The sequence below is a fragment of the Elephas maximus genome, chromosome 20 (genome assembly GCF_024166365.1).
Source record: "Elephas maximus indicus isolate mEleMax1 chromosome 20, mEleMax1 primary haplotype, whole genome shotgun sequence".
NCBI lineage: Eukaryota > Metazoa > Chordata > Mammalia > Proboscidea > Elephantidae > Elephas > Elephas maximus.
This window is the reverse complement of record NC_064838.1, coordinates 69,451,215-69,476,781: the sequence shown is the minus strand read 5'-3', so window position 1 is coordinate 69,476,781 and position 25,567 is coordinate 69,451,215. Positions and strand designations below refer to the sequence as shown.

The 25,567-nt window shown below is 47.5% G+C and overlaps 1 protein-coding gene across 11 annotated transcripts in view; it reads left to right on the top strand.

Annotated features, from left to right (window-relative positions):
* The window catches only part of PRICKLE2 (prickle planar cell polarity protein 2), a 422,108-nt gene extending 397,467 nt beyond the window's left edge, over nt 1-24,641 (top strand). For all 11 annotated transcript variants that reach the window (XM_049862955.1, XM_049862965.1, XM_049862964.1 and 8 more), the window contains one exon: nt 18,519-24,641. In XM_049862955.1, the coding sequence (XP_049718912.1) occupies nt 18,519-19,393 (875 nt within the window). In that variant the 3' untranslated portion in view covers nt 19,394-24,641. The remainder of the gene's footprint in view (nt 1-18,518) is intronic.
* The last annotated feature ends 926 nt before the right edge of the window (nt 24,642-25,567 follow it).

The following is a 25,567-nucleotide window of genomic DNA, read 5'->3' as shown; positions in this document are numbered from 1 at the left end:
ACATCTTTGTTTTTCAATACTTTAAAGAGGTCTTTTGCAGCTGATTTGCCCAATGCATTGTGTCTTTTGATTACTTGACTGCAGCTTCCATGGGTGTTGATTGTGGATCCAAGTAAAATGAAATCCTTGACAACCTCAGACTTTTCTCCATTCAGCATGATGTTGCTTATTGGTCCAGTTGTGAGGATTTTTGTTTTCTTTATGTTGAGGCACAATCCATACTGAAGGCTGTGGTCTTTGATCTTCATCAGTAAGCGCTTCAAGTCCTCTTCACTTTCAGCAAGAAAGGTTGTGTCATGTGCATAACGCAGGTTGTTAAGGAGTCTTCCTCCAATCCTGATGCCCTGTTCTTCTTCATAGAGTCCAACTTCTCGGATTATTTGCTCAGCATACAGACTGAAGAAGTATGGTGAAAGGATACAACCCTGACACATACCTTTCCTGACTTTAAACCATGCAGTATCCCCTTGTTCTGTTTGAACGACTACCTCTTCGTCCATGTACAGATTCCTCATGAGCACAGTTAAGTGTCCTGGAATTCCCATTCTCTGCAGTGTTATCCATAATTGGTTACCATCCAAACAGTCGAATGCCTTCCCAGTGCCATCGAGTTGATTCCGACTCATAAGGTTAAATGCCTTAGCATGGTCAGTAAAACACAGGTAAGCATCTTTCTGGTATTCTCTGCTTTCAGCCAGGATCCATCTGACATCAGCAATGATATCCCTGGTTCCACGTCCTCTTCTGAATCCGGCTTGAATTTCTGGCAGTTCCCTGTCGAGGTACTGCTGCAACTGCTTTTGAATGATCTTCAAAATTTTGTTTGCCTATAACATTAATGATATTGTTTGATAATTTCCACATTCGGTTGGATCACCTTTCTTTGGAGTAGGCATAAATGTGGATCTCTCTAGTCACTATCTTCCAAATTTCTTGGCATAGATGATTGAGCACTTCCAGTGCTGCATCCATTTGTTGAAACATCTCAATTGATACTCTGTCAATTCCTGAAGCCTTGTTTTTCGCCAGTGCCTTCAGTGCAGCTTGGACTTCTTCCTTCAGTACCATCAGTTCCTGATCATATGTTACCTCCTTAAATGGTTGAACGTCAACCAATTCTTTTTGGTATAGTGACTCTGTGTATCTACCAGCTCTGATATTTTGGAGCTTAAGGAACTCACAGAGCAGAGAGCAGCTCCAATGGCCCAAGAGTTGGAGCCAGACCAAGTAAAATCCCTGTCTGTCAACAAGGACTCCAGCCTCCCATTGGGTCCCAGGGTGCCAGCCATCTGAACACTTCCCAGGGGCTCTGGATTGCAGTTCACTCCGGCTGGGTTGGCACAAAGACCACACTTAGTGACAGGAGCCGAGAAATTAAGTCATCAGTCTTCAGCAGCCAGAATCTGGTGGGAAGGGCAACACAAATTGTCCTGGAAACCCTGAATCTGACAGCAGCCCAGGCTTAGTAGGTCACAGACTCCTCACACCTTGCTTGGCACTGGTGAGGCAGACTGCTTTTCAGACTCAGAACTCAAAGGTCACTGCAGTGAGGGGAGCTGGTGCTGGGAACCTGTTTGTTTATTCAGGCTCATATGACTTCAAAGCAGTTGAAAAATATGGATTTTCAGGCCCCACCCCAGAAGTTCTGATTCAGTGAGGTCTGGGAGAGGGCCCGGAATCCTGTGCTTTACAGCACCCCAGGGGATTCTGACACAGGTGGGGTCAGGGCCATTCTCTGATTTAAAGTGAGCCTTGGCTGTCAGGTTATAACTTCCTGGGGACAAAGCACAGGCCAGCAGGCAGCTCATGACCCACCCAGGGCCTAGAATAGGTTTGCACTGGTCAGAGATGACCAAGTAGACAAAGCTTGGGTTTAGGTTTTTCTTTCTCTTGTTTTCATTTCTTCCTGTCAACAGACTGCACCTCAAAATGCTTCTTAACTGCCTAGGAGTCTCCGAAGAGTTTCCGGTTCTGACCTCTCTGGCATCACCTCGATAACTTCCCTTTCTCTCCCTTTTATAAGAAGGAGCCCTGGTGGCGCAATGGTTAAGTGCTTGGTGGTTCAAGTCCACCAGCTGCTCCACAGGAGAAAGGTGTGGTAGTCTGCTTCTGTAAAGATTTACAGCCTTGGAAACCCTATGGGGCAGTTCTACTTTGTCCTATAGAACTGTTATGAGTCAAAACTGACTTGATGAAAACAGGTTTGGTTTTTGGTTTATCAGAATTTACCTCTCCCAGGCACTGTTCCCTCATGGATCCCACTTTGCTTAGATACCGGAAAAACAAGCCCATTCTAACTCATGGCGGCCCCATGTGTGCCGAGTAGAACTGCTCCATAGGGTTTTCAAGGCTGTGATCTTTAGGAAGCGGATCGTCAGGCCTCTCTTCCCCAGTGCTGCTGGGTGGGTTCAAATCACCGCCCCTTAGGTTAGCAGTTGAATGCAAACCATTTGTGCCACCCAGGCACTTTTCTGCTGAGATCCCTGTTAATCCACAACCTATATGATCTGATAACAAGCAGTATCTGTCTTGGTTCATGGAAGGGTATCAGATGTCAGTGGAGAGACGTGGGGATTACCTGATAGTGAGTCAGAAGAGGAAACTGAGGCTCTGAGAGGAGAAGTAATGTATCTCAGAAGCTCACTGGTGTTTTGTAGCAGTGCTGGGACTAGACTCTAGGTCCCTGCTATCCAGGCCACATACTTCTCCCACTGCCCCAGTAAAAACAGTTCTTAGTAACACATAGCATGTGCAATTCCACAGATGAGAGGAGGAGCAGCCTGGCCAGCAGGGCTGGGATCAGGTTTCATGAGGCATCGTTCCTTGGGTGCAAAATTTAAGGAGCTCCCCCAAAAAACTCAGTAATCAAGAGAAATAAGTTAATGCAGCATTTTTTAAATCAAAATTCATGCCAAAAACCCACAATAACAAAACATACAATGTTTAAAGAACAGATCAGTGGTACTGACTTGCCCTTTGCCTTGGGCTCCAGTGTGGCTCAGCTGGGCACTGTCACAGTGGGCAGGAGAGAAATTATAAGCAAATATGTCTGGATTTTAACAGGAATCAACATTGTTAAACCAGTGTGCCCCAAAATGTGCCCTCTGAGTCAGGGTAGGATGGGATGGGGAAGGGGCCCTGTTGTCGAAGTACAGAGAACAGTGCTTGTCTGTCTTCTTTCTGAAAATTCCCACTGCACGTGGGCCAGTTAAAGGATTTAGGAAGCCCTGCAGAAATTCCCAGACTTATTTGCCAACAGAACCCTTCCTTGAATATTCCAGAGAAGATGGTTGGGAAAGGGTGCCTTAACTCTCAGCTGGATCAGAGTGGGGGCTGCAAGGTGGGAGGAGGGGGAGAGTGGAGGGCCCTGGAGGACTCTCCTGATTCACAGCCCCTACCAGGTAAGCAGCTGCTTATTCCATCTGTGTGGAGGGTGAGTCTTGCCAAGCCCAGCTTGCCTCAGGAAGCTGTGCGAAGGGCACAAACTGGCTGAGACAGGAGTCGGAGCCCAGGAGCAGAAAAGGTTTCTGTGGCCTGATTCCACTTCTTTATGCTCTCCAAGAATCCAGCCCTTGCTTCACTGAGGCTTCTTCAGAGGCAGGTAATAGGTCAGTGGCAGCTTTACTTTTGTTGATGAGAAGTCGGGAACAGCATGAGCCGACCATGCTTTCTCTCCCTCTTTCTGGCTCCTTGGTCACAGGTCTGGACAACCTCCTGGATGTGTTGTGGGGAATCAACCATTACTTCCAAATTCCTTGCTGTTCCAAGTGTGGTCTGCACACAACAGCAGCAGCATCTCCTGGGAGCTTGTCAGAAATGCAGGACCATGGGCCTCACTCCAGGTGCAGTGGATACTCTCAGCTGTAGGCAATCACTTTACAGAGGTCCCTGAGTGGTTTGCATGCCGGTTAGGGTGTGGAAAGAGGCTGCCTTAGAAAGTCTGGAGACTTGCTTCAAACCCTGGCTCCATCACCAGCTCCCATCATCACTCCTGACCTTGGGCAAGGGGCTCATCTATTTTTTCCTTTTTCAGTTTCTGAGATGCAGGTACCAAGGCCTTCATCTTTACGTGTGTTTTATGGAAGCAGCAATGATTACCTGAAAACTTAATTCTTACCTAAGAACCTTATTCCATAGCTTGTATTTTGTGAGACATTATTGTTTTAAGAGCCCGAAGCAGTATCTCTCCTTCCATACATCTCTCATCTTTGCATCCATTCATTGATTAATTCATCCATCCGTCCATCCCCACCTTCATATGTCTTTCATCATTAATTCATCCATCCTTCCATCCCTACCCTTCATATGTCCTTCATTCATTGATTAATTCATCCATCCTTTCATCTGTCCATCCCTACCCTTCGTATGCCCTTCATTCATTGATTAGTTCATCTATCCTTCTATCTGCCCATCCCCGCCCTTCATATGTCCTTCATCATTGATTAATCCATCCACCCTTCCATCTGTCCATCCCTACCCCTCATATGTCCTTCGTTCAGTCCTCTCGTCTACATGACTGTCTTCCATTGAACCCATTCATCTGTCAGTCCATCTAGTGATGGGTAATTGTCCCTATCGTACATGATGCCATGAACTATTATGCCAAGAATGACACTTTGCCAACTCCTACCTATGGAAAAACAGGATCTTGAGACACAGTGATCCCAAACTTAAGTCCACGAAGTACTTTCATCCAAACTTCTAATCTCCCTTATCAGCTGGCTGGCATTGGTGAGAAACCCATGTGCCTAAGGGGAAGGTCTATACCATGGTCTGCCAGAAGAACGAACACATCTATCTTGGAATAAGTACAACTAGAATGCTCCTTAGAAGCAAGGATGGTGAGACTATGTCTCACATACTTTGGACATACTATCAGGAGGGATCAGTCCCTAGAGAAGGACATCATGCTTGGTAAAGTAGAAAGTCAGTGAAAAAGAGGAAGACCCTCAACAAGGTGGATTGACACAGTGGCTGCAACAACGGGCTTAAGCATAATGAGGATAGTGAGGATGGCGCAGGACTGGGCAGAGTTTTATTCTGTTGTACACAGGGTCGCTGTGAGTCAGAACCAACTCGATGGCACCTGAAAACAAGAAGAAGAAGAAGAGGGAGGGGAAAAGACAGATGACATAAGTGTGTAAATTCAGCCAGGGATAAGACTATAGGTGGTAAAAGTGTCTGTGCATTGTAGTTCAAAAAGGAAAGAAGGAATTTAACTCTAGTAAATCTGTGTACTAGCTGCCAGTTTGAGCCACGCTGTTGAAGATGTAGGATGGGGGAAGCAATTTATGCATATTCGTTTCTTAAAATGCCCTGATATATTCTTGCCTCTCTCAGTGGTGATTTTTAATGAACATTTTAGGGGTGCGTAATACATCTGATACATTTATTGTACCCTGGGTGGTGCAGACAATTAATGTACTCAGCTGCTAACTAAAAGTTGGAAGCTCAAGTCCACCCGGAGGTACCTTGGAAGAAAAGCCTGGCAATCTACTTCAAAAAAAAAAAAATCAACCACTGAAAACCCTAGGGAGCACAGTTCTACTCTGACACACATGGGGTTACCATGAGTCAGAATCTACCTGAGGGCAACTAGTTAGTTAATACCCATTCATAAATCGTAGGTTGTAGTTCAGTGAATCATTAGACTCACAGAACCACTTCCCAGGGTAGGGAAGTGCCCCTGAAACTCCCTGGTGCCCTGTCTCGCTCACTGTGCCGCACGTCTCCAGAGTCGGCGGGCACTGTTCACAGCACAGACCAGTTTGGGCTGGCTTGTAACATAATAGAAATGGAAGCATAGATCCTGCATGCCTGGCAGCCATGTGCTGCACTGAGCAGTAGTTCATACTTGTACACTAGGAAACTGTACATCCATCAAGGGGATTTTTTAAAATTGCTGCTGCTGGTTAGAAGCCAGGGTAGTCAGTGGAGCTCAGCCTCCTGTCCCTCAGGTCTCTGACGCCCAGTTTTCCTGCCTTGTTCCTTTTACACTTTCTGCTCACAGTAACACAAGGCAGGAGGCAGGAGAAGGTTGTGTGGTAGCTCCTGTGTGATCTTGGGCAAGTTATCCCAACTCTCTATACCTCCTCGATGATTTGCATAATAATGCCTGTCAAGACAAGGTGTGGAAAAGTGCTGTAAAAGTGATGACTGTGGAGTGGAGGATAAGATTAAACGTCTCCTCAGTCTCACCCTGAGCCAGCCCAGCTCCATGTGGTGTGTGTATTAACCCACTGAATGCTCACCTCCAGGCCGCTGAGGTAGATTCTCTGATTATTCTCATTGTACAGATGAGGGAATCTGTTGCAGATTGAATTTTCTCCCTCCGAAAGATATGTTGATGTCCTAAAGCATGACACCTGTGATCCTGACCTTGTGGAAACAGCATCATTGAAGATGTTATCAGTTAACGTGAGGTCAGATTACAGCAGGGTGTGTCCTAATCCAGTCTGAGTGATGTTCTTATAAATGAGAGGAGACAGAGGAAGGACCAAGTTTACAGAGCGGCCGGGCCTTCCAGAGCTGGAAGAGGCAAGGAATGCTCTCCCTTAGAGACTTCGGAGGGCACATGGCCAGCCTCCAGAACTGTGAGACAATAACCTTCTGTTCTTATAAGCCCTCCAGTTTGTGGTACTTTGTGTGGCAGCCCTAGGAAACTATTACAGGAAGTGAGACACAACACAGCCCTGCGTGTTGCCAAGAGACACAGCTCAGTGGTGTCATTGGGGAGTGCGGGGAGTGTGGACCACACCGGGTGACACTGTCAGAGGGGGTGACACCAAAATGACCATAAAATTTTTGTGCTGTGTTTCAGCAGAAATTTATTATTTTTTATAAAAATATCCCTGTAGTTATTTACAACAACAAAAACATTTTTCATAAGCCTAGCTTACATGTATCAATATACCTACAAAGCAAAAACTCTATGCTAATTTACTTTTTGAACATTCTGACGGGCTCTGGTCAGAGCTGTCACTATTACCCAACAAGAAGGACACTTTGAATGGCGTGGTGTCACCTACATGTGCTACAGTACAAACACGTGCTGTTATTTCATTGCTGCTGGTGTTTTTCTAGTCGCTAATTTTGTCACATTTTCTGATGTTTTAGCTACAGTATTGTGGTAAGTGGTATTTGTGAACCTATAGCAATAACTTTTTTGAGAATGAAGTAGTAATTAAAAGAAAAGAAGTGATATATGGGAATTAGGATTTACGAATAGCGTTAGTACTAAGGATTCTGTATGGTGTGGGAGGAGGTGCATGGGGGAGTGGCACCACGAGTTACCACCCTGGGTGACACCACCCTAGTGACGCCACTGGCACAGCCATAGGGACAGAGCTGGAAAGAACTCTGGGGCTGATGGCCTTTGGCACTTGGCTGTGCCGCCTCTCAGCTGCTGTCATTAATCATGCCCACAGGCATGTGAAGGATAGTCACAACCCATGCTTCTCACGTGGCCTGGGAAGAACCTATGCCGGGATCCTGTTCACCTCTGGACCTCACCCAAGCCACTCTCACGCTCACACTCCTTGCTCCAGCCATCTGTCACTTCCACATGGAGCTTTCTCTGGTGTAAAACGAGTTCCTGGTCTCTCTGCCTATAACACTCTCCCCAACTCTTGACTTGGCTGGCTCCTTCTCCTCCTTCAGGTCTCACCCTGATTATCATATGCTCAGTTCTTTGCCAGCACTCTGTCTCCATGGTGGTCATTGTTAGCTGCCATCGAGCTGGCTCCAAATTATAGGCAGACTGTGCAAAATGGAGTGTATTGCTACCCGGTCCTGCGCCATCCCCACGTTCAGTTGTGGATTGGACCCGTTATGATCTGTAGGGTTTTCATTTACTGATTATCAGTAGATTGCCAGGCCTTTCTTCCTAGTCTGCCTTAGTCTGGAAGCTCCAGTGAAACCTGTTCAACATCGTGGCAACATGCAGACCTCCACTGACAGGTGTGTGGTGTCTGTACGTGAGGATCATCGGCCAGGAATCAAACCCAGGTCTCCCGCATAGAAAGTCAGAATTCTACCACTGAGCCACCACTGTCCCCCCTTTTACTCTATAGCGTGGTATTCTATTTATCCCCTTCCTAGCAAGTTTCATCTGTGATTGTTGTACTGACATGCTGATTTAGTTATCTGTTTCTCTAGAACATAATATCCTTGCGAGGCATTACCTCAAAAGGCCTTGTTCACAGTTGTGGTCACGGTGCCTGGCAGGAGTAGGGCTTCGGCAGAAATCTTTGAAGAAGCTAAATGTCTCCAGCTCCTTGGCTGCCCACCCCTTGCCACTGGGGAGCCTTTTAGCCTCTCCATGTTGCTCAGGAGTATCCCGAGCAAGTGCTCCAGTGTGGTCTGCTGTGGACTTGGGCTGTGGATTCTGGAAAGCGCCAGAGTGTCGGTGTAAGCCCAGAGCGAACTTGGCCCAACAATCTTCAACTAGCTTGAATTTTTGCACATCCTTTTAATTAGCACTGGGTTTTTTTGTTGTTGTTGTTGTTGTTTGTTTGTTTTTTTGGGTTTAATTTTAATTAGCACTCGGTTTTTTGTTTTTTTTTTTTTTTTTGTGGTGTAGGCTATGTGGCAACACAGAATCCCCACAGAGCTGAGGTGCAGTTAAAGTTGATCCCATGTGTTTTCCCAAAAAAAAAAAGTCCCTTCCTGGTTTTCCCCATCCTGACCTTTTCCAAGTCCATCTTCACTGGGGTAACCAGTCTGTTGGGAAATTAAGGGACTAAAGCAGTCGGTGGATAGGAGGTAAGAAGCTCCAGTTGTAGCCTGAGTTTTTCAGAATTGTGGTTTTGTTCAGGCTTCTTCTTGTTACTGTCCTGGGTTGGTAAGAGAAGGGGTATTAGTCCTATTGTAAAGCCTGTCACTTCCTGACCCTGCTGGTTCAAAAGCAGATCCCCAGAATGAATGCTGCTAAAAAACAAAGCCTCCACTGTTGGGAAAACCAAAATCAGTCATGGCCCTCTCCAGGACCAGCTGGTGGTAAAGAGTAGCTCATCAGCCTGGACTAACCTCACAGAGCGCTCCTGCCTGGGTGAAGCAGCCCTTCCCCAAGCGGAGAGGCAGGCCCAGCCTGAGTGGGCAGGGGTGCAGAGTCAGAAGTGCACACATTCCCCCAGGCCTTGGTGCCCCCTCCCCTGGCAGCGTCTGACAGAAGGAAATTGTTTAATGTGTCTGCCTGGTACCACAGGCACAGATGGCAGGCGTGTGAGTGCCGGCAAGCTTATGACGTGCCTGCTGGTCACTTGGGACCCACTAGACAGGCCAGTGACCAGATTATGGGAGTAAGAAAGATGCATCTAGGGACCAGGATTTCAGAAGCTTCAAACAGGGGGGCAAAATGCAGCAGTGATGACCTTAACCCTTTCATGACCTAGTTATTTTTTGCTTCAAAATTTTTGTTGATAAAATTTTTTTTCATTAATAGAATGCATGCAGAATCATTGAGTGTGCCTGAATTGAGTGTGTCCCCGTGGGCTCTGGCAGGGCAGATAGGATTTGGTGGAATGCATATGTCCCTGTGGACTTTGGTTTAGGCTTATTGGGACAAATATCCCCATACAGGATGCAACAGGATACACCACCTGATACAATACCCTTAAAAACAGTAATTTACAGCACACCCATTTCTTCCATTTCAAACATTATACAGGTCCCTTCCTGACGGCTGCATGTACTGTAAGTGGGAAAGTGTCTTCCCAAGAAACCCGAGAAGCAGAAAATGTAGGCAGGACATATTTGTCCCTCTGATCATGAAATTAACCACAAGGAACTCTCGAAACCCTTGAAGAAAGACAGGCTAACAGGATCAGGTATGTCAAAACGACTCTAGAGAGAAAACAATTTTGAACTTTCCTGATTTTGGAGACAAATTTCCACTGCACCCAACCTAGCGGAATGCGTTTATTCTTCTCTAGAAAGAGGGAGAGTCACCTGGTGTAGTGCTTAGGTTTGTGTCTGTGGTGTGGGGCGGAGCAGCTTTGATCCACTGCTGCTCATCGCAGCAGGTAGATGGGCAGGAATGGCGTTCTTAGCCTGCAGTGAAGCAGCAACTCCAGGACTGGATCAATTAGAGCAGCACTTCTCCACCTGCAGGAGTGTTGCCCCTCTCCCCCCGGGAGACCTTAGCAATGTCTCCAGATGTTTTGAGTTGTCATAACTGAGGGGCTACCACTAGCACCTAGTGGACTGAGGGCAGGGATGTCACTAAACGTCCACAACACACAGGACAGCGCCCCCCCACACACACACACACGCACAACAAAGAATTTTCCGGCCTAAATTGTCAATGGCACCAAGGTGGAGGAACCCTAAATTAGAGACTCGGATGACATGAAGGCGTGATTTCCTGGAGTAGAAGCTCCAGGAAAGAAGACACCCTTGAAACATTGTCATCTCAAGTGATGTTCCTGGCACGCTGATGGGCATGAGGATCTTGCTGAAATGCAGATTCAGATTCTGTACGTCTGGTGGTGGTGGTTGTTGGGTGTCATCACATTGATTCTGACTCATGGGGACCCCATGTAACATAGTAGAACTGCACTCTATAGGGTTTTCTTTATGGGAGCAAATCAACAGATTGCTAGGTCTTTTCTTCCAAGGAGCCACTGGTGAATTTGAACTGCCGACCTTCCGGTTAGAACCAAGCACTTAACCACTCAGGCACCAGGACTCCTTATATAAGTCTGGTTAGGGCCTGAAAACCTTCGATTTTCACCAGCTCCCAGGGGATGCCATTGCTGCCTGTCCACAGATCATACTTTAAATAGCAAGGGCTCTAGAGTGTGTCCATGGATTTCCACCTGTCCTCCTCCCTCTCCCTCTCTTCCCGGGCCCCACCCCAGCCTCCCCCTCCCTCCCCACCCCGGCCTCCCCCTCCCTCCCCACCCCAGCCTCTCTCTCCCTCCCTCCCACCCCAGCCCTTCTCCTTCCCCACCTCCCTCTCCCTCCCCCCTACCCCGGCCTCTCTCTCCCCCCTACCCCGGCCTCTCTCTCCCTCCTACCCTGGCCTCTCTCCCCCCCCCACCCTGGCCTCTCTCTCCCCCCCCACCCTGGCCTCTCTCTCCTCCCCCCCCGGCCTCTCTCTCCCCGTCCTCCCACCCCAGCCTTCTCTGTCATAACTCTTTTTGAACCATTCCATACCCAGTCACCAAGAAACATGTGGCATTTAAATTCTACTGCCCAGATGACAGTTTCTCTCCAGCTGTTGCCAATTTGAAGTTCAGGGTGTTGATGATATCAATTGACTTAGTTGGAAAAAAATGATCCCAAGGGATCTGATCAAACGACCCTGTTCACTCCCCCACCCTCGCCTTAAAACAAAATAAAAAACTTGTACCACTAGACATTTTTGTGCGTGATTGGAGGCATGTGGGCTGTGGAGCACCTGCAACTTTGGAGGTGCTCAGGCCTGATGTAACTTCACAGACAGAGTGTCTGCATCCTAAATCAGGGGCTGGGAGACTGTTCCTGTGAAGGGTCGGATAGTAAAGACTTTGGACTTTGCAGCCTTGTACCAGTAGTCCCTGTCATAAGCTCCTCAGCTCTGCTGTTGTACAAGGAAATTAGCCCTACCCATTGCCATCGAGTCAATTCTGACTCATGCAGACCCTATAGGACAGAGTAGAACTACCCCGTAGAGTTTCCAAGGAGTGCCTGGTGGATTCAAACTGTTGACCTTTTGGTTAGCAGGTGTAGCACTTAACCACTGTGCCACCAGGGCTCTGCAGTCAACCACAGACAGTATGCAAGTGAATAGGTATGGTTGTGTGCAGATAATATTTTATTTACAAAAGCAGGCAGTGAATTGGGTTTGGCCCATGGGGTGTAGTTTGCAAACCCATGTTCTAAACAATTCCTAATTTTTCTTGCCTCTGGCCATGGGCCATAATTTGCAGACCTGACTTGATGGCACTGGGCTATTCTAACCAATCTCTAGTTTTTCATGTCTCTGGCTCAGGGGGAAAAAAATCACACAGGGGAAACCTTCCAGAAAGGAGCTAGATAATCAGTATGAGTTATAAGTGTCTGGAGGGCAAGGGTGAACAGACACTGTTCTTTATACCGTGCAGACATGTGAACTGTGAATGCGTCCTTTAAGTTGGTGGAAACACAGCTCCTTGTCTTCCTACGCCAGGTTTTGTTTTCCTGAAAAGTAGGACTAGCTAGGGCAATAAATCAGGAACAGAAGGGTACACCAAAGGGCTGCCATTAAATTTAAGTCTGGTTTTCTTCTTTCTGGATTTGAGTGCTTACCTTCTGATTTCAGAATGCCAGCTGCCATCTAGTCAATTCCAGCTCATTGCAACCCCATGTGTGTCAGAGTATAACTGTGCTCCACAAGGTTTTTAATGGCTGATATTTTCTGAAGTAGCTCATCAGGCCTTTCTTTTGAGGTGTCTCTAAAACCGTTGCCATTGAGTCAATTCCGACTCATAGTGACCCTATAGGACAGAGTAGAACTGTCCTGTAGAGTTTCCAAGGAGCACCCTGTGGATTCAAACTGCAGACCTTCTGGTTAGCAGCTGGCGCACTTAACCACTGCACCACCAGGGTTTCCGAGGTGCCCCTAGGTGGACTCAAACTACTAACCTTTGAATTAGCAGCCGAGCATGTTAACCATTTACACCACCCTGGAGTCCTGTCTTTGACCAGCAAAGGTTGCCTCTATCTTTCATCAGACTCAGACCCAGACCATTCTTTGAAGGTCTTGATTTTCTCACGTTCTCCGCTTTCTGTGAGACCTCTCCTTTGCAGTGAGGGACTATTGCTGAGACTGAAATGCTCACGTGGCTTATGGTGCCCCTGGCCACACCTTCGTGTCGATAGTTTAACCACAGAGAACCGCAGGCTGAATTTAAGACTGACCTCTCCTTGTTGGAGCAAGGCCCGCAGGTCCTGAGGGAAACTCACCGGCACTGTGGTGCGTGGACATTTGTGTAGCTCCTGGCCTCCTTTATCCTGGGACAAGGATAAATAGAGGCCTTTAATGCCACAGCCACCATCAGCACCTACACAAAGCCTGCATTATTTGGAGAGGAAAAAAACCCTCTCTATTAGTTATCGAGTTCCACTTGAGAGAAACGACCTGGCATCTGTGTCTTTGCCGTTGTGTGGGATTCTTCTGCCGGGTTCTCCAGAGTGCATTGGGGCACCGATAAGGCCAGTTTTAAATGTGAGTCAGACGATGGGTTCCAGCCAGCAGTTTCTGGAGAATTTACAGTTTGCAATACCTGCCGTCACCACACATGTGCTTGCATGCAGACACATGCACACACATACACACGTGTACATATGCACACACAACACAAGCGCACACATGTGCCCATACGCACACAAGATCACATGCACACACACACCATGCCTTGGGCAGCAAGAAAAGTCCGTTCACTACAAGAGGGTGGAGTTGCATTTTGGAGTCTGGTTTGGTTAGACTGTGTTGATGTGCAGTATGTTGACCTTGAGGCTGATTCTGAACAGGCAAATGGAATGAAGAGTTGAACTTCATCTGTATAGAAAGAAATGCCCAACCACACTTTGGAGGCACAAATTACAGAACATCGCTGTATGTCAGTCCTTGTGTGGCTTGTTTATTTCATTCATTCATAGAGTCATGCATTCAACATGTATTTGTTTGCCTTTAGAGTTGGCTGGATGTAAAATTCTTGGGTCATACTTTTTTTGTTGGGCACTTCTAGGCCTTGCTCCACTTTCTTCCAGCATTCTGAATACCAGTAGAATTACATCCTTAGAGTTTCAAGGCTGTGACTTTTTGGAAGCAGATTGCCAGGCCTTTCTTCTGAGGCGCCTCTGGATGGGTTCAAACTGCCAACTTCTGGGTTAGTAGTCAAGCGCTTAACTGTGCCATCCACCCGGGCACTCCAGGCACTGAGGTGTAGGGGCTGGCAAACGTGATATGGTTTCTGACCTCTTGGTGTTTATGGTATAACCAAGGCAGCAGAGATGACACAAAATCTACACACACTTGTTACAGTCGTGATGAGTGTTACATTTTACCTCATGGAATCGCCACTACAGCTTTCAGACTCAGATACAGTTATTATCCCCATTTGACGAATGCATTTCAAGAGGCTTGAAAATTGCTCCGAGTAACCCCGCCAGGACGTGGCTCTGCAGTTCTGTCCACACTTGGGGGGCGGGGGTGTGTCTCATGGAGGGGTGTGAGCTGAGAGGGTGATTTTATCCTGGAAACATGGGAGCTGCTAATTTAAACAGCTCTCCAGAGTTGTGATTAATAAGGCAGAACAATTTTGCAAATTGGGGAGCTAATTATAAATCACACGTTCTTTGACTTTAAAATTGGAGAAGCCCCAGATGGTGGGCCATCTAATGAACCACAAAAGACAGTGAGATTGACAGGCATGATCCTGGTATTTTGGTTCCTGATGTTTGGATCCCACTCATTTGGGCTACAGCCTGTTGTCCTTTAAGCCCTGGCCCCTTGAAGATCAGAGGTGATTGCTTCCTTTTCTAGCCGTGAGGATTTGGTTACCTTTGTTCACGTACCAAATATTTATTGAGCACCAACTGGACACCTGGCACTGTGCTAGCACCTTAAGAGTGTAGGGAAGAAGGGGATAAGATCCCTGCTCTTACACCCATTGCCGTGGAGTTGATTCTGCCTCATAGCAATCCTATAGGGCGGAGTGGAGCTGCCCCATGGAGTTTCCTAGGCTGTAGTCTTTGCAGAAGCAGACCGCCACACCTTTCTTCTGGCTTGAACGACTGACCTTTCAGTTAGCAGCCAAGCGCTTAACCACTGTGGTACCAGGGCTCCTTCTGCTGCTCTTGGGGGATCCGTTTAGCTATAAACTTACCTGCATACATAAATCAGGGTGGACATGGTGGCTACCCTAAGAAAAGATCAGGTGCTACCAAGTGACTGGTTGATGGGGACAGCTTTGCTACTTTAGAAGGGATGCTCAGGGAGGGCATCACTAATGAGGCAATGTTTATTGTTGAGGACCTTAATGATCAGAAGCTGTCAGCCATGCAGAAAGGAGAGTTTTCTGAGAGGGGCTGGAGTGAGCTCACTGGTGTTGGAGGAGGGGGAGAATGCAATCCGGCTGAAGCAGAGTGGGGAGTGTTTAGTTGATGATCTTAGAGAGTGAGGCAGGAGCCAAGTCATGTAGGGCTTTGAGTTCTGCATAAGGATTCTAGATTTTGCCGATGATGAAATTGACCACAGAAGCGCCCTCTTTAGAGGCCAGTACATGGCTGATGTTCATCTGTGGGCAGCATTGGGCCCTCGCTCATGCTCTGTGTGCGAGAAGACCCTGGAGAGGGATCTGAGATAATGAATGAGAAGATGGACCTTTCTTCCCTCTGGAGCAAACAATCCCATCCACACGTCCCCGGGGGAATGGTGTATGTTTAAGTAAAACTGATGGTAAACTTGGGATTTGAGTGACAGGATCCACCTGTTCTTTCCAGAGCACTTTTCCTCTTAGGGAGGTGGTTAAGGATGTCCTGAGATTTCCCAAGGTAAAGAATCACAATAAACAAAAAAAAAAAGAACACCTCCCAGCAGAACTGAAGCTGCTCTTTTCACGTTCTTCTCCTCGTGGAAACACCAGTCTGTCCCCACTCAAGGTGTCCTCAGAAGTTCCTCACCTTGGAGCTTATGAAAGACAGGTCAGGAAAACAACATGTTTGGGAATTTATATTGCTGGATTATTTTTGGAGCCCTGGTGGCACAGGGGTTTAAGAGCACAGCTGCTAACCCAAAGGTCGGCAGTTCAAATCTACCAGCCGCTCCTTGGAAACCCTATGAGGCAGTTGTACTTTGTCCTATAGGGTCGCTATGAGTCAGAAGCGACTCGACGGCACCTAACACCACCACCAACAGATTATTTATGGAGTTTCTGGTGGTACAAATGCTCTCTGCTCCTAACCAAAAGGTTGGAGATTCAAGTCTATCTAGACATGCCTCAGGAGAAAGGCCTGATGATCTACTTTTAAAAAATCAACCATTGGAAACCCAGGGGGTCACAGTTCTGTCTGACACACATAGGGGTCGCTGTGAGTCAGAGTGACTCGGTGACGACTGGTGGCCTGGGTAGGTTATTGATGTTGACTCCAATTCTGTTTGAGGGCTTTGGTAGAAAGGCCTGCCTAGATAACTTTTGTTCCTAGATGTGAGTTTGAAGAGTTTTTCCCTCCTTACTAGGGTTAATCCACTCCGGCTCGTCATTCACCATCCTAGGTCCAGGTCCTCTCCTCTCTGCCTTCAGATGGGGGAGGCTCTAGAAGTGATTTAGGTGCTAGAAGTGATTTAGGCAGCTGTAAATCAGCTTTTGTGGTTTGTGTGCCAGAGATAAGCACCAGGGAAGCAGAAGTTGGAGGAATACTGAAAATTACCCCAGCCATGAAATTTTTTTAAAAATTGCCAGGGAGTATGATGTTTGGCAGAATAGTTTCTCCAGAGGTATATCCAGTGTTTAGATTTGGCTCTTCAATGGATATTACTTTATTTTTAAACTATATTATTGAAGTATAATGTATATAAAGTAAACCCAAAAAAACAAAACCCACTGCTGTCGAGTAAATTCCAACTCATAGCAACACTGTAGGACAGAGCAGAACTGCCCCGTAGGGTTTCCAAGGGTGTAATGTTTCCAGAAGGAGACTTCTACCTCTTTCTCTCGCAGAGCAGCTGGTGGGTTTGAACCGCTGACCTTTTGGTTAGCAGCCGAGCACTTTAACCACTGCACCACCAGGGCTCCTATATAAAGTAAAGCACACAAATATTAAAACTGCAGCACAATGAAATTCTGTATTAGGTTCCTGGGTAACACACACGGTTTGCACTCAACCACTAACCTAAAGGTTGGCAGTGCAAACCACTATTCTTTCAGTTAGCAACCAAGCACTTAACCATCATACCACCAGGGTGTGGACATTCAAAACAGCTTTATTTATAATACACATATGTGTATGTATATTTAGCTGCCAAATAGTTTTCCAAAATGCCCCATAGCTTTCTTCGGTTTTGTGAGCAGGAGGAAGCCACAGGTCGCGGTAGGTCAGAGGGAGTCAGTGTCAGGGGCGATAATGGACCACTGCAACCCAAAGGTGCGTTGCTTGCAACCAGAAATGGCAAAATTGCTGTCCTTTCAGTGTATAATGAGCCCACTGGGCCATCCTCCGTGGAGAGTGCCGCTTTAAGATGGGCAAGATGGAAGTAGCTAGAGAGCATCAAGAATCCCCCACTACCTTCAAAATGGTTTTCATCTCAGTGACACCAGGAGCCCGTCTTGACGCTGCTTTGGAAATGCAGGCCCCCTGCTGGTACTGCTTTTAGGGCCGCTCCTGTATTTTTAAACACGCCCCCCGCCCCCAGAGGAAGGTGGGGTGCCCCTGCTCTGGTTCCCATTCCCATCTTCTGGCTGCTGAGGACCCATTTAGGACCTCGGAGCAGTGATTCACTCAGCAGCCTGAAGGAGTAAATATCCCTCTGAGAAACCTGAATTATTCCTAGGGAGTCACTTAGTCCCCAGGACATTTGAGATAGCAGCTACCCGCTGCTTAGGGACAGCAAGCAAGGGAGGAGGCTGCTGGGGGCTGACAGAGAAATGGAAGGGCCCAGTATGGAGAACTAGACACTAGGCTCCACCACCCGTCTGACAGTTTGTTGTACTGTGCTGGTTTGTATGTCCCTGTGATGCCTGAAGCTTTGCCACTGGTATTTAAAATACCAGCAGGGTCACCCATGGTGGACAGGTTTCAGCAGAGCTTCCAGACTAAGACCAGGAAGAAAGACCTGGCAGCATAATCCCAAAAATTAGCCAAGGAAGACCCTACGGGTCACAACAGAATATTGTTCAATATAATGCCAGAAGTTGAACCCCATAGGTGGAGAGCACGCAAAATACACAGTGGCCAAAATAACAGACTCAAGCGTACTAATGATTGTGAAGATGGCCCAGGACCAGGCAATGTTTTGTTGTGTTGTACACAGGGTCACCGTGAGTTGGAGCCAACTTGATGGCAGCTAAAAGCAACAACAGACTAGGCTCAATATTGTCAGGAGCTGCGTGGGCGTGGCCTGGCATTAGAGGTCAAAAGTTTCCTCATCCAAAATATTTGACCTCCGTAGCTTACAATTCAATACGATCAGAGGTCACTGAATCACTCTGTAAAGTGAAATTCTAAAGAAAGGAGACGTCCATTGGATACAAAGTGGGCTCTTAGTAACTTTGTGAGCCTTTGGAGGACTTTGTATCTAGTAAGCATCTCAGTTGACTTGTGCATCTTAAGCAGGCACCCCTTCTAAGTGGACGCTCCCCCTCTGTGGAGTGGAGAGAGCCCTTGCTCACACCCCCGGAGAGCGTCCTTGTGCAGTGTACAATTGCACGACTGTATGCAGCGACCCTGGATAGGTGATGGTCCAGACGGTGCCCTGCTTTGATGCCAGCAGTGACAGTGCCCCCCATCGCAGCATGTTTGTATTAACCTCTGTGATCCTCTCCTCTCTCCTCCAGGCCTCTCCGCCGATGGCGGTGCCAAGCGCCAGGAGCACCTGTCCCGTTTTTCCATGCCTGACCTCAGCAAAGACTCTGGAATGAATGTCTCTGAGAAGCTGAGCACTATGGGCACCCTGAACTCCTCCATGCAGTTTAGGAGTGCAGAGTCAGTCCGCAGCCTGCTCTCTGCCCAGCAGTACCAGGAGATGGAGGGGAACCTCCACCAGCTCGGCAACCCCATTGGGTACAGAGACCTGCAGTCCCGTGGGAGGCTGCATCAGAGCTTTGATTTCGATGGCGGGATGGCAGGCAGCAAGCTGCCGGGGCAGGACGGGGTGAGGAGCCAGCCCATGAGCGAACGCACCCGCAGAAGGGCTACTTCTCGAGACGACAACCGTCGTTTCCGCCCTCACCGGTCCAGGCGGTCCCGACGCTCCCGCTCCGACAACGCTCTCCACCTGGCCAGCGAACGCGAGGCCATCTCTCGTCTAAAAGAAAGGCCCCCCTTGAGAGCCAGGGAGGACTACGACCAGTTCGTGCGCCAGCGGAGCTTCCAGGAGAGCCTGGGGCAGGGGTCCCGGAGGGACCTGTACGGCCAGTGCCCGAGGACTGTGTCGGACCTGGCTTTGCAGAATGCCTTTGGGGAGCGATGGGGACCCTACTTCGCTGAGTATGATTGGTGTTCCACCTGCTCGTCCTCCTCGGAGTCTGACAACGAGGGCTATTTCCTAGGAGAACCGATCCCCCAGCCAGCCCGCCTGCGATACGTCACGAGCGACGAGCTGCTGCACAAATACAGCTCTTACGGCATCCCCAAGTCCTCCACGCTGGGGGGCAGGGGACAGCTGCACAGCCGGAAAAGACAGAAGAGCAAAAACTGCATCATTTCTTAGTGTCACTGGGCCAGGGGCCGGGGGGAGATGGGAGCTAAGAATATAAATTCAGAAACTTGCACCGTTTCAAATTCTCAAGTGCTTCGGGGGGGTTGATGGGAGGAAGAGGAAGCTCTCAGTTGATGGAGGCAAGGTTACAGATTGACTCAAAAGGTAGCCACAGTTCTTGGCATGTTGAATCTTATTTGCACATTTCACTTTGGAAACAATTTAGACTGTTGAGGCCGGGGTTGGTCCCTCCTTCCTGCCAGGTCTGGGTGGAGTTGCCATTGGTCAGATGGCAAGCTGTTTTTTGCTCGCCGTGTTCTCCTAAGGTTCTCTCGCTTTTAGGACCTTTTTTCCCAGTAAGTAATTTGTTAATTAGCCAGGACCCAAGATTAAGTTATTTACATGTCCATTGTAAATGCAATGTAAATGAGAGTTCTGATAAAATATTTTTGTATTTTGTATTATCAGAGGAATTTCTATATCCGTAGGACTCAGTGGGGACCTGCACGCACGTTCAGCATTGTCTTTGAGTAGTAGTCAGAGGTGGGCCAGGACCACCTTTTTTTTTTTATATATATATATATATATACACACACCGATTTGTTATATGTCAGTGAGACCTTTTTCAAAGAACCATATTCAATTTGGCTTTTTGTGGCTGGAGGAAAAAAATTAACTATAATACCCAAAGCACTATATGCTTCATCCCCTCCTAAGGGGCTGCCCTTAAGGCTGCTCCCACCCTCGGTAGAATTTATCCTCCTCTACAAAGTGATAGTCATTTGTTCTGTTTTTTTCATTGCAAACGTACGTTTTGCCAATTAGAGAAATTAACCAGTGTCAGTAAAGTTCTGTGAGAAATGCCATCCCTGCTGGGAATGTTGAAATTGCTTACTGTTGATCTATCCCTTGGGGAAAATTAAAGTGATCGTGAGTGGTGCCTTTGTGTGATGTCAGCATGACGTTTTGAACGTGGCATTGTTTTCTGGTGCTCCTCTTTCTTGGATTGTATTATCCTCTTTCCTGTACCAAGGCAGATGGGACTGCTGCCTTTGCCTGGCAACCAGCTGTCCTCAAAGCAGATGAACTTAAGCAGTTGGAATTGAGGGGCAGGAAGGTTCTGGGGGTTTCTGGGAGCGATGGTATGTTCTGGGTTGCATGTCATGGATGGAGAAGGAAGGACCAAGGTGATTTGAAGACAGAAAGCAGGTCAAGGGTCAGAGCTGAAGGGGCGTGTGAAGGAAGGCCAGGGGCAAGAAGAACTTCTGGAAGTGAACTAGAGATGAGTTGACAGCCACCTCGAATAGCCCTCAGTGCCCACAGAAAGATTCCTGTTCTACAAGCTCAGTAACCAGAGTATCCGGGTTGCTCTCAGAAGGTTGAGCTGCTCAGGAGATTTCAAGGTAATGACTTTGGAAAATTGGCTTTGTTGAGAGGGGGATTCCGTTTTGAATGTTGAGGACTGTTGGCCAGACAGAAAATGGGCTCAAAAGTGTTTGCTTCAAGGAGACATTGAACAGTTGTGCTATTTATAGTAAAATAAGACTTCCTACCTTGCTTCAGTTCTCAGTGAAGCACTTGCTTCTTCTTCCTCCCCCCTGAGTGGCTTGTGGAGTTGAAATAATCCCTAAGGACCTGCCTTTAGTGAGAAGTACTGTCCACGTAGAACACGGTGTATCTCAGCAGCTGTCTGCCATGGCGAGGTGAGCCTGGTGTCTTTTCAGTATAGTAGTTCACGTTTTCTAGTATTTTCTTATGGAGAGAATGTGAAAAGTGGCTTTTCAGACACCATCCCAGGTGGGTCTGGGGAAAGGAAGGCTGTAAAAGACATGGAAATGGCACTCCATTCAAGATGTATTAAAATAATTTGCTTTTCAGGTATTAATATGACATTTGTCATTGTCACTGATTTTTTTAAAAGCAAAGCAAATGTTGGTTGTGGCTGTTTTCCGCATGCTACCTTCATGTCTAAATGCTTCACTAATGATCCGAGCCTCCGGAGAATTAACTATTACGTTTGTATAGTGAGTTTTGTAAACTGCTTGGCAAACCGATTAAGAAATAATGTGTAACACCACACATCTCAAGTGGCAGGTTTCTGGTAGAAATTGAGCGAGCCCAATTTGGAGTTTTGAGTTTCTTGATTGATGAGATTAAAAAGGCATTTTTGGAAAAAGAAAAGAGAGAGAAAAAAAAAGCAAGCAGGTCACTTAGCAAACAGCTGGAAATAAGCCTGTCCTCTGTGACCCCAAATCCAGTGAAAGAAATTCTTCCGGGAAATGCTGCTTTTTAAGTCTATGCTTTTCAGAGTATCTCCTACATTTCCCAAATAAGGCTTCAGCCACCATCAGCAGAAAGAAGGTGGCCTAGACACAGTCACGTAGCCGGTGCCCAGAGGGACCCGGAGAAATAAGCAGTTTCAGCTCGAGCTGCCCAGGATGCAGCCAGGGGACCAAGCTGGTCAGAGCTGGAAGTCTAATGAGATCCAAGCCTCGTCAAGGTCAAGGTGCCTGCAAGCAAGATAACCTCCACCTGTGCCACCTCTGCAGTTTTCCTCTCCCACCCCGCCCCACACCTGGCCAGGCGCCCTGCAGAGGATGCCGAGGAAAGCAGGCTCCTGACGCTGCTGGTTACCAGTGGCCTGCGGGGCAGCTCCTGCTCACGGCAACTCCGTGGGTTTCTGAGTAGAACTAGGCTTCAAGGGTTTTCAATGGCCAATTTTTCAGAAGCAGATCACCAGGCCTTTCTTCCGAGGCACCTCTGGGTGGGTTGGAACCTCCAACCTTTAGGCTAGTAACCTGTTGCCATGGAGTCAATTGTGACTCATAGTGGTCTAGTATAAACCATAGGCGCCACCCAGGGGCCTTTCCCTGTATCCAAAGGGGGGAGAATTATTGGGCTTCTTTTCTTGACACTGTCTTTCAACACTAACCTTTTCTTCTCTGGTCCTTCCTTTCCACCCCAACCAACTGAGTGAACACACCCTTTTTTGTTTCTAACATGAGAGCTGGAAGCAGCTCTTCCTCCTTTCTATAGGATGTTCTTTCACGGCAACAAGGTTATAATTTTTTTCTTTTTCTTGTAGCAGCTTTCTACTTTTGGGGTACTACTAGCCATTGTTGAGTTCAGATAGGACCTCCCCCCCAAAAAAAATCCATTGCCGTGGAGTTGATTCTGACTCATAGTGACCCTATAGGACAGAACTGCCCCACAGGGTTTCCAGGGCTGTCAGTCTTACACAGAAGCAGAGTGCCACTTTCTCCTGCAGAGCAGCTGGTGGGTTCAAACCGTGAACCTTTTGGTTAGCAGCTGAGTGCTTAACCACTGTGCCACCAAGGCTCTCAGGTAGGACCAGTGATGAGACACATGTGCCACCCGGGAAGACACAAGCGATGTACCCCTGTACACTTTCCCAGAGAGCCGGAAGGCAGCCTCAGGATCTGCTTCAGCCAGCCAGGAGCGGTCGATCAGGGTCACGGTACAAACAAATTCCTCTTTATCTTCCCACCTGAGCTCTCTTGCCGTTAACCAGAAACAGTACCCCAGAACTTCAGGGGGTGTCATTCATAAGTGATAACTGTGAGGCTCCACCCTCTCCAGATTGTAAGCGCCAAAAAGGAAGGTAGTATCTTTGGCCAGACGGAGCCAAATCTCTTCGGCCTCCATTTCCGATTACATGTTCTTGACCAGCTGTTACAGACAGCCTTCTCGTCATCCTTTTACAGAAGTCAGATAATGGTGCACATTATTCTTCATCTAATCTCACCTTCTAACAAGAAATTTGGAAACCCTGGTGGCATAGTGGTCAAATGCTACGGCTGCTAACCAAAAGTTCAGCAGTTCAAATCCACCAGGCGCTCCTTGGAAACTCTACGGGGCAGTTCTACTCTGTCCTATAGGGTCGCTGTGAGTCGGAATCGACTCGACGGCACTGGGTTGGGTAACAAGAAATAACACAACTATTTAAGGTCCGAGGAGACATGCTATTCGAATACTTCTGCCTAACAGAAACCAGGTGTTAACACCCGAGAAGGAGGGCCCTTCTGTGACGAAGGACAGTGGAAAATTGAACCAGTTATCTGAAAGCTTCATGCCAGAAGAGTTGCTATGAGCAACTGTTCAACACCTTCAGGGGCTTTAAAGCTGCTGGAAATGGGTTCTGTGGGTGTGATTTCATATGCAGAACTCATTAGCCAAGGCTGCTTTGCCGACTTTGAAGGCAGCTTCAGCTTACCACCCCTTGAGGTTCCTGTTTTGCGGTAGGAGAGAGCTGAAAGGGTAGGGAGCCTCCAGTGGTTTGTCCCTCTGGGACCTGAGCAGACACCAAAGCTTGTTTGTCCATTTTGTTCCTTTCCCATTTTCTCCCCACTCAACACAAGACTCCCATAAAGCATGACTCACTGTTGGGAGCTATATTATTTAATAAGCTTACTTCCGGCTGACAAAACTAGCTTTCCCCAGAGGGAAAAGTGGAGTAGTGTTAGGAAAATATTTCTGTGATTTAGATACAATGAATCCATAAAGTGGGGAAAAAAGTCTTGTTGTATCTGAGAATGTCCTGAGACATCCCTCGGCCCTACTGGGCTTTTGGCCATCCTTGCTCAACAGGCCGCTGGTCAGGGTTTTCCAAGATGTTCAGAGAGTTACTCACCGGTGCAGTGTGTTCTTAAGCCTCTCTAGCTGATTCCACATTTTTCTGAAAAGTGTTTTGACTCTACCGCGGACCCTGACAACAGTTAAGGCCCCCGCGTCCTCCATTCTCCTTCGTCAGTCAGGATGTTGGCCGTTTTCCTCCCTCTTACGTACATTCTTCCCTTCGCAGGATGGCTTTACCCATCTCCTGCTGTAATTTCAGTGCATAAACTAGACCTCAAAGGCTGGAGAAGGTGAAACAGGCCAGAGTCTGTGTAGTGTGTCGAGTGTCAAGCTATTTGTTTGGAAGGTCTGCAACAGGCCTTTGGTGTGGGCTCTGCCAGAGACTGTTGTGAACATATTGCTTGAGATCTGTGCCCTGTAAAATGGACATGATGTTTTACTGATGTCTGTAATACATTTGTAAACTTCCAATAAAATTTGAATAAAACAAACGATGCCGTTCTTCTCAGCCCTCTCTTTCTTCCCAGGTTTTTGGGGCGGTGTCCGCTTTTGACACCACCACCATCTCAACAAAGAAGGAAGAGACAGCACGTGTCAGGAAATGAAAATTTCTTTAAGAGATGAACCCGATCTAATAAAATAGGTTTGTCAACCTCACAACTACTGACATTTTGAGCCCCATAATTCTTGTTGCAAGGGGTGCAGGGATGGTCTTGTGCTTAGCAGGACGCTTAGCAGCATCTCTGGCCTCAACCCACTGTGTGTCGTAGTGCATCACACAGCCGCACACACAGCTGTCATTATGACACACATTGCCAGATGTCCCCTGGAGGCAAAATCGCCCCTGATTGGAAACCACTGGTTTAAATGGGTCTCCTTCTTAGCATCTTTGTTCCTTGAGAATTCTTGAAACTGTCTCCTACGTAGACCACACAGTTAATTTTCAGATTATTAGCAGGAATTGAAACCAGCAGATGACTCAAAAAATATTTGCATTTTCCTTTAAGCAGATAACGAGTGGTTTGCCTGGAAAGTTGTACCCACGGCTGTGTCCTGGCTAGGGTGGTGGCAGTATTGTCTGGGAGCAGGACCAAGGCAGCGTGTGAATTAGATTTTCCTGTGTCTGACCCACCACGTGGGAGCTGCTGGATACTGCAGTGTCATTCATTCAGCACATATCTGTTGAGGGTCTACTCTGTGCCAGGCACTGCAGGTGATCAGAACGCAGCAATGTGCAAAGTGAACAAAAATCCTTACCCTGAAGGAGCTGGCATGCTTTGCCTTAAGAATGGATGATCCTAATCTTTAAACACAAGGACTTGAGAGTTGCAGACAACAAGAGATACTTCATCCTAGACGTCCCAAGAGCCTTTGGATGAAGACTTCTGTCTCATTGTGTTGGAAGTGGCGATCACTGTGCTATTCTGCTTGCAAACCCTGATGGCCTTCCAGGCCTTCCTGTTATTTTACTATCCGATACCTTCTCCCTTCTCCTCGGCCAAAATGATTAGAGTCAGGAATGACACCTAACTAGCAACCCGTAAGTGGCCTGACACAACACTGGGTGTGTCAGCTGGACCAACCAGATGT